The sequence below is a fragment of the Telopea speciosissima genome, chromosome 1 (genome assembly GCF_018873765.1).
Source record: "Telopea speciosissima isolate NSW1024214 ecotype Mountain lineage chromosome 1, Tspe_v1, whole genome shotgun sequence".
NCBI classification, from domain to species: domain Eukaryota; kingdom Viridiplantae; phylum Streptophyta; class Magnoliopsida; order Proteales; family Proteaceae; genus Telopea; species Telopea speciosissima.
The window spans coordinates 54274510-54284391 of NC_057916.1; the positions used below are offsets into that span (position 1 = coordinate 54274510).

General features: G+C 40.7%; 1 protein-coding gene across 1 annotated transcript; it reads left to right on the forward strand.

Annotated features, from left to right (window-relative positions):
• The first annotated feature begins 6762 nt into the window (after positions 1 to 6762).
• Positions 6763 to 8721, forward strand: LOC122651301 (protein MAIN-LIKE 1-like). Its single transcript, XM_043844642.1, has 6 exons — positions 6763 to 6804; positions 6971 to 7123; positions 7205 to 7649; positions 7750 to 7853; positions 7946 to 8095; positions 8611 to 8721. The coding sequence occupies exons 1-6, from the start codon at positions 6763 to 6765 to the stop codon at positions 8719 to 8721; spliced, it is 1005 nt and encodes a 334-aa protein (XP_043700577.1).
• The last annotated feature ends 1161 nt before the right edge of the window (positions 8722 to 9882 follow it).

Consider the following 9882-nt stretch of genomic DNA (forward strand, 5'->3'; position numbering starts at 1 on the left):
AGAAGAAGAAGAGAAGATTGTTTACATAGACCTTCTATTTCTAGAAAAATAAACTTTCAATTCTAACAAGTGCTTCCTTTTCTTTGTAGATATCTTCTCCAAGCAATAAAATCAAAGCATCTTTGATTTTTCAACCTTTCATAGATGAGAAAATATAAATCTATCCCAATTAGAATTCCAGAAGTGCCCTTGAGAAGTTGGAGGAGAGAGAGAGTAAGGGTGATGACTAGGATTCCTTTAAGAATAAATAAAATACCCATTCTATCCTTCAAAAAATGTGGAGCATGGGGTGCTTATAAAGCCTCACCATTGTGTTTCTTGCGAAAAATCAACCAAAATAGACCCAAATTTCGTCCAATTCAGAGTTGGGGAGCCCAAGATATCTCAAGTTGAAGTTGGACTGTCCAGAGCCTTCCAAATGGAATCTTTCGGGTACAGTAAAGTAACTTTTGATAATTGCGTTAAGGCTCCTGGAATCCGAACTTTCGTTTCACTTTGTTCCCGTCCGATTGTCAATAATTATAAATAAACCCCTGCAGACCATTTTTGCGCGTCGTTACGGAAACGGACATAACTTCTTCGTTTCAACTCGGAATCAAGTGCCGTTTGAACCGTTTCGAAGCTGACTCGATGGGCTATGTATCCATACTATAACACCTCTAAAAATCTTAAAAACATCTCCTTAGCATCATCTCCTCCATTTTCACAATAATTCACCTAAACCCTGAAAAGCACAAGAAAGCATCGAGTAACTCTGTCCAATGTGATAAAATATATGCTTTATGCCATAAGATTTCACACATAAATGTGCTCATCAGTTATGCAATCCCTTTGATTAAAGTTTGGTTGTTCATGTATTGAAAGTGAATTTTGCTTGAAAAATGAATTTTATTACTGAAACAGCCGATTCGGCATACCGATTCCAAATTCGGCATACCGAATCACTCACAGTGGTTATTTACTTTCAGATGTAATTATTCTATTTTATCGGATTCGGCATACCGAATCAATTTAAATTTCTAGCCATTTGTAACCGTTGGCTAGGAAACGGTATACCGGATCTTGATTTGGCATACCGGATCAGGTCCAGTGACTATTTTCTAGCCGTTGGCAGACTGCTTTGTGCCTATATATACCCCACTTTTTCACCTCTCTTGGCATTATTTTTCACTATTCATCTATTATTAACCCCAAGCAAGTGTGATTTACTCCAATACTCAAATTTACTCTCTCTCTCTCTCTCTCTCTCATATTTCTCACTATTATTTAATATGAGTCAAAGAGGAAAAGCACCTATGACCAAAGAAGAACCCGCCTCCAAGCGTGGACGGCGAGGAGGAGGACGATTTACTCCTATTCGGGGAGCTTCTTCTCGATCTCAAGGAGCTTCTCATCAATAAAATCAGCCCGTTCAACACTTTCCTTCTCAATAGTTTCTTGCTACTTGGCCATTGTTCGCTTCAAGAAAAATTGAAGAAGGTCGTTCTATTGACACCGCTTCATTTGAAGGTATTCATCTCCAAGATCTATTTCAAGCTCTAGGATGGGAATCTCTTCTTCACCCTCTGGAGATTTGCTACCCCACCCTTGTTCGCTATTTTTACAACAATCTCCGCTTTAGTGGCATGGTCGAAGAATTGAAATTCACTTCTTTTGTCAATAGCATCACCATTGAACTCTTACTTGATGATCTTGCTTCTTTGCTTCAAGTTCCTAATACCGGACCTTGCATCTATTGGAACCCAAAGTACTCCAATTTCGGCGAAATAGTCAATCATGAAGATATCTATTCCAACATTCTCACCGAATATCAAGGAAATGAAACTTCCGTTCCAATTGGTCACCTCAAGATGATTCCTCATGTCATATCTTATATTATTCAACATAATCTTATTCCAAGAGGAGGAGACCGGAGTAAGTGCTTGACTCCACAAGCATACCTGACTTATTGGGTCTTCACCGACAATCAAATGTGCTTTCCTTACTTCTTGATGCGTTACATGGAACATATTGCCAAGCCATCTCGGAAGACCAATCTTCCTTATGGTCGTCTTCTCACTATTATCTTCAATCACTTTGACATTGATCTCTCTCGTGAAGTGGAATCATCCGAAACTTCATAGCCCATCTCTAGAATCTCTTTTCACAATCTCAATATTCTGGATCCTCTTGTGGAATCAGGCGATGAAGAAGATGTTCCACCTAGACGTCAACAACGTCACCAACTCTTTATATCAGATTGGTATCAAGATTGGATCTCCAACATTGATGAGTATATGGATGAAGCAAACACTCGACTGGTGGAACTTAAAATGGGCCAACAACACCTTCAAGCCGATGTTTCTACTCTTCGCCAAGAGTTGAAGACCGATTTTGATTCCCTTAATTCTACACAAGCGAGTATACTTACAGCAATTCAATCTTTGTCTCTCAATCTTGGACATCTACCATTTGACACACCGGGAGCTACTCCTCAAGCCGGCGCCTCTCATGGCGTTGCACCTCAAGGAGTTATTCCCTCTATCCCTCCATTTTCGGGGATGTCCTCTCAAGATCCAAATGTCCCTCCGGAGTGATCTTTATTGTTGTTTCCTCCCTTGTCTTTTTTTGATAATGCCAAAGGGGGAGAGAAATTGGGTTTTGAATTTGAATTTGGATTTATGTTTTGACTCTGTTTTGCTAATGCTATGTAAACTTTTTCATTTTAATTAGTCAATGCAAGTTTTTTTCATTAATGCAAATTGTGTGTTTCTTGATACTATCTTGATATTTTAATATTTAGTACTAAGTTATTTGTCATCATCAAAAAGGGGGAGATTGTTGGGGTAAAATCCACACATCACCTTATATGGTTTTGATGATAACAAATAAGTTAGTTGAACTAACTTGTGTTATATTGTATAGAGACCTTACAAGAAATAAGCATCAAGTAAGGGGGAGCTTATACAAACTTGTTGAACCAAGACAAAGTGTCAAAGAATGGTGTGAAGAAAAAGACTAAGAGAAGGATTAGTTTCAAAGACCATGTTCAAGCATCTCATTGAGATACAAGAGTTTTAAAGCATGTGTTTAAGTGTTTTTGTAAAGATGTAATTAATTCTAAGGTCCTCAAATATTATGTATGCACACACTCACGCATGCATACATGTAGAGTGACCCTAGGAGTTATTTTTACATGGACTTTAACCAAGCAAATGGCCCCATACTTGTCCAAACTTGGACTTAGCAATTTTTAGCAAAATCAGTTGATCTGGCATACCAAATTCCAATCCAGCATGCCAAATCCTAATCCAACATACTGAATTGCAATAAGACTGTTGGGATTTAATCGTTCGTCAATGGATAGATTTCATGATCCGGCATACCGAATTGGGAAACAGCATACCGGATTAGGACAGAATTATGTCCTAAAATGGCAATGAACCTAAGATGCTTTGAGCACCTTTGCCTATAAATAGGTAAGCTCATTTGGACTAATTATAATCAATTGAGGCTAATCAAAAGCATCGCAAAGGCATTCGAACTTTAACATTCAAACTGTCAAAGCATTCTAGTTCACTTCCCTCTCTAGCTAATTACATTCACTTAGCATTAAAGTTCCAAAGTGAAAGTTAGCTACATAATTCACTAAGGTTGAGGTAATCCTTACTTAGTAAAGTTTTCATTATTATCTGGTGTGAGTCCTCTGCTCGAAATCAAGAGTGTTAGGGTAAATTCCACACATCACCTATTATGATTTTGATAATAACAAATAAGTTAGTTGTACTAACTCTTGTCTAAAAGATGCATAGATAAGAGCAGAGCATCAAGTGAGGGGGAGCACTCAATTCAAGAGATTGATGTTCAAAGTAAATTGAACTTGTCCAATCTTTCTAGACATCAAAGAATCGTGAAGAATGAAGAACAATGTTTGAAGTCAAAGATCAAGACAAGTTAGAGGAACTCACTTTGAAGATACTCATGTAAAGAAGTGAAGTTCAAGACTTGAAGAATTGTGAAGACTTAGAAATGTACTAAGATTTAAATTCATTTGTTAATGTCCATATGTAATGCACACACTCACACATGTATACATGTAGTGTGACCTAGGAGGTTGTTTTAGACACTTCTCACTTGGACTAAGACCAAAGAAATTGGCTCGGACTTGTCCAATGGAATTGACCCAAGTAAGTCCAATAAAAGACTTAATAATGTAAGCAGAAATTGTATGATCCAGCATACCGGATCATGAAACGGTATACTGGATCAATAGTGAATCTCAGGAAATGGGAAACAGCAGCTCAGTTAAGCATGCTGGATGAGGATCCAGCATACCGGATCATGAACTGGTATACCGAATCATGAACCGGTATATCGGATCATAATCCAACATATCGGATCACTTTATGAATGTTGAAATATGACCGTTATTCCCTTATTTCTTAAGGAAAGTAGGTAATCCAGCATACCGGATTTTCATCTGGCATACTGGATTACTTATAGAATGTGGGATTCTTTTCTTAATTGGATTCCTAATTGGTTCTAAGCCTCTAGCCTATAAATACCCTCTTGATTAGTGTTCTAAATACCACAATAATTATCAATTAAGAGCTATAAACATTCAAGCACTCCCTAGTGAGATTATTCTTTCAAAATCAAGAAGATCGAAGAAAATTCAATCTCATCTTTGTTCTTTCATACACACTTGCATCCAAGTTGCATACATTGAAAGGTAGCATCTTTTCTACTAAAGTTTAAGGTAACTCTAAACCATTTAGTAGTTCTTTTACTTTGTTTAAAGTTGTTGAGTCCTCTTGCTCAAAATCAAGAGAAGGAGTTCTCTTGCTCAGAATCAAGATTAGTGAGTCCTCTTGCTCAAAATTAAGATTGGTTGATTCCTCTTGCTCGGAATCAAGAGTAGTTGAGTTCTCTTGCTCTTAATCAAGATTTGTACGAGTCCACTTGCTCTTACTCAAGATTCATTTTAGTGAAATTCTCTCTAAGGTGAGAGGAGTGGACGTAGGCACGTTTTGGCCGAACCACTATAAATCTTGTGTGTTATCTTTGTTGCTTGTTTACTTTACTTGCATTTCTTAGATAATTTTTTTTTCGTATTATTTTAGCATATTCTGCTATCTTCACCTATTCCCCCCCTCTAGGTGCATTCACAAAGAGTAGTTAATTGTGTTGAGTCCTCTTGCTCGTCAATCAAGAGTAGTTGATGGTGTGAGTCCTCTTGCTCCTAATCAAGAGTTGTACGAGTTCTCTTGCTCATTCTTAAGATTCTTATTAGTGGAATTCTCTCTAAAGTAAGAGGAGTGGACGTAGGCATAATTGACCGACCCACTATAAACGATTGTGTTACTTTTATAATTTACTTGCTTAGTTTTATTAATTATTTTATTTCCACACTATTTCCACTAGCTTCACCTATTCACCCCCCCTCTAGGTGAATTTACACAATTGGCAACGAGTGATCCGAGGATCGGGTGATAATGGGCGATCGATAGATCAAATGACAATGGGTGATTTAAGGATCGAATGATAATGGGTGATCAACAAATCAAGTGGTAACAGGTGATCAAAAAGTCAAATGGCAACAGGCAATTCGAGGATCGGATGACGAAGGGTGATCAATAGATCAAATGGTAACAAATGATCAGAAAGTCAAATGGCAACAGGTGATCCAGGGATTGGATGACAATGGGTGGTCAACAGATCAAATGACAATGGGCGATCCAAGGATCGGATGACAATGGGTGATCAACAGATGAAATGGGGTAATGGTTTTGAGTGACGCTTTGTTGAATTCTGATTTTTAGCAAGGCTCGGCAGGGGGTTATGGATTTTAGCAATCCTCGACAAAGGCATCGTGACTGAAAAGGCTTTGGAATTATATGATGAGATGGCATCATGACCAAATTTTGCAATGTGTAACGATGAGATGACACCGCGACCGAATTTTGAAATGTGTAACGATGAGGCGGCATCGCAACTGAATTTTGAAAAGTGTAATGATGAGATGGCATTACGATCGAATTTTGAAATGTGTAACGATGAGACGGCATCGCGACCAAATTTTGAAATGTGTAATGATGAGACTACATCGCAACCAAATTTTGAAATGTGTAACGATGAGGCGGCATCGTGACCGAATTTTGAAATGTGTAACGATGAGACGGCATCGCAACTGAATTTTGAAATGTGTAACGATGAGACAGCATCACGATCAAAATTTTGAAATGTGCAACGATGAGACGGCATCACGATCGAATTTTGAAATATGTAACGATGAGGCGGCATAGCGATCGAATTTTGAAATGTACAACGATGAGACGGCATCACGACTGAATTTTGAAATGTGTAACGATGGGGCTGTATCAAGATTGAATTTTGAAATGTACAACGATGAAACGGCATCGCGATCGAATTTTGAAATGTGTAAGGATGAGGCGGCATCACGACTGAATTTGGAAATATGCAACGATGAGATGGCATCACGACAAATTTTTTTTTTTTTGGAAACCGTACGATGAGATGGCATCACGACCCACTTGGGAAAAAAGTATGATGAGATGGCATCGTGACCAATTTTCCTTGGAAAACGTACGATCAAAAGGCATCGCAACCAATTTTACAAAGTGTATGGTGAGGTGGCATTGCAACCCCAAAAAATATATATATATTTTTTTGGCTACAATGCTGTCGGTTCTGCGCGACTCTGCCATGTTGCGCCATGGACCTGTGAGGTGTTGCCACGTTGGGCCATGGGCCTACGCGGCGATGCCACGTGGGGTCGTAGCTGAGGCCGCAGCACCGCTGGCTGTAAATCTCTATAAAAACGGAGGTGTCCTTCATTTCTCATGTCCCCTCCCCTTGGCTTGGTTTTTTCCCTCTTGGGCTCCCCCCCCCCCTCTCTTCTTTCTCTCTCCTCCTTCCTTTTTCTCATTTTTCTCTTTCTTCTTTGCTTTTTCTCCTTTTCTTTTGTGAGCCATTTGCCACGTCTTCATCTAAACGGGGCAAGCCATCATCCTTTTCTTCCGAGGTATCCGGCAAGTTGAAGGCAGAGTGGTACCTGGGCAGTATTCTGGTGGACATCGCACTCCACAAGTGTTGCACCATCTGGGATCAGGCTCTCAAGAAGGTAAGTGGTGTTTGCCTTTTCTTCTCTTTTTATGCAATGCTTGTTCTTGTTCGATATTTGATTCCCGCCATTATCTTGTAGGAGCTTTACTCCCCTGGTTACAAGACGTACTGTCATACCAATGACATCTTCTCATGGTACTTGTGCCTTCATCCTGCCGTGAGGGAGAGGGTGGACTTGACTGGCTTGGGTCGCACTGCTCAAGTCGTTTCACCCAAGCTGGATACTCTCGTAGTTCATGCTTTGGCGGACCAATGGTGGCCATCAACTCACACATTTCACCTGCCTGCTAGGGAGGTAACCATCATCCCTCTGGACTTCTTCATGATTATAGGGATCCCCTTCTCTAGGAGACCTATTTTCGTGAATCCTTCCCTTGAGACAAGATCCCTTAAGGATATTGGGAATCTCCTGGGTTTCACACTGACTTCTCGTGTCATTCTCTTGTCCACCCTAAAGAAGGAGTGGGACAGCAGTGTGATTGATGACAACTCCCCTAGGGAGTTATTGGACCAGGCTGCTAGGAGTTTTCTCCTTTACCTTATCTCCAACGTCCTTTTCTGTGATGGGGCGAGGCCGCACAGATACTCTTCTTGCTTGTTTCTTTGAGGATTTTGATGAGGCAGCATCCTATGACTGGGGTGGGTCTGGCTATGCTCATTTTTTGAGGATGTTAGATCGTGTTACTTTCGGCACCCCTGGCTTGACCAATTGCGCCTACGTTCTTTGGGTATGCTTCGCTCCCTTGGTCCCTCTTTTTTTTTCTTTTAGCCTTCAATCTTTGTTTGGTTCTTTATATTGTTATTTTCTTGACAGGTCTAGTGCTATGAGGTTTTAGGGATCCATGCCCCTGGTCTCCCTAACGAGTCGGCTCCTTACATCCCCCGAGTGACTCATTGGAGGAAGGCCGGGTGTTCTCTCATCGATGAGCTGCAAGTACGTCTTCAGCTCAATGACTTGGCAGTTAACTGGGTAATGATCAAAGAAACTTCACTCAGCCTTTTTGTTCTCTCTAAACTAATTTCCCTTTGCTTGTTTAACTGAACCAATTATGTTGGCAGATCCACTGGTAGCCCTACGATGAGGAGCAGATTGTGTATCTTGATGACCTAGAGGAGTACTGGTTCGTTTGTGGGTTTGTCCAAAAGCGGATAGCCTTTGAGGGTCCTTCTGGGGTGGAGCTCTATCTTGGGGAGAGGGTGACCTGACACTGGCATCCTACTCAGATGGTTCCTCGGCCTCCCCCTACTCATATCCGCACTCCTCTCTTATCTCTTGACATTGAGGATTGGGATTACAGCTTCAGAGCTGGTTGTTGTGAACCAGAATTACCAGGACTTCCTTTATCGGGAGACCTTCTGCGTTTGCTTGACCCAGGAGGGTCATGTGATAATTCCTTAGACCTTATCTCCTTTTGTGACATTTTTTGTCTTCTTTTTTTTTAAATTGACAATCTTGTCTCTTCTTTTCTTTCTTCCTTTTTGCAGTACCCAGGTCATCGCCTGATTCCTGGCGAGTACGGATTACCTCCCTCACATGGTTGCAGTGTGAGCTCTCACCCTTCCCATGCTGCTGGTGCTGACTTGCCTATCGCGTAGATGGGCGATCTCATCCTAGGGTACAGGGGTGGGCCATCCCTTCCAGGTTTGATATTAGTCTCCAAACCGTCCTCCCTGCCTGTCGGGTTTCTGATCAGGACTTGGGACTCCCGATTTCCTTTGCTGGGGTACGTTACCTCTTCTTTTCTTTTTCACTTTATGATTAATTCCTTGGTCTTGGCTGACCTTTGCTTGGTATCATCATAATAGATCAGTGCTGAGAGATACATCGACATGCGCTGGATGCAAGCGAGTGTCGATGCCAAGTTCCAGGATAGAATATGTGACATCCAGTGGTTGGTGAGTAATTCCTCTTCTGTATCTTTTGATGTTTTCCTTTCTTTCCCTTGGAATATTTTCCCTTTTTTTGAAGTAATCTCGATCCCTTTCTCTTTTAGAGTGATCAACTCAACGAGATGAGGGAATCTCGAGACCACTTCAAGCGACGCTGTCATCCATATTCTGAGGAGAACAGGTACCTTCGGAAGTAGCTAGCGCATGAAGGACTCTTTCGATCGCCATCCCCGGTGCGGGGTGATGATGACGATGATTTTCATGACAACGGTGATGATGGTAATTATGAGCTCATCTCGGAGGTCGATAGCGAGGCCACATCCTTGGGTGGCGAGAATTAGCCTTCTCCCCCTCCCCAGTTATTGAACATACTCTTTTTTTTTTTGTATAGATTTTAGAGTGTTATTTGGATATTTTGATGTTGTATTTTATTTTATTTTATTTTTTCATTTTGTCTTATGAACAGAGTAGGTTAATTAGCTTGAAACAATTACTTTTTCTTTGCAAGGCACAATCTCAAACGTCTTTCATTTAATCCCTGATTGTTACATGTATGGGAATGGCATGGCAACGAAAAAGAGGGTACGGAAATGGAAAAGAGAGTGATAGAAATGAAACATAATCCAATAAGGTCATCCCCCAATTACATGCTTCATCCACAATTCATCCAGTAGATTCACGATCTTCAGCGTTAACTCTTCTGGTTGTCGAACCTCCGCCGTTTCTGCTTTCGAAGCCAAATGGCATTGCATGGATGTGAGATGAGGTAGGTAGAAGGTGGTATGAGTCAAACCCATCAACCACACATAATCACAATCCTGAATTTTGAAGACCGGTGCTTTTGTATTCTACCAATGGCAGTTCCAT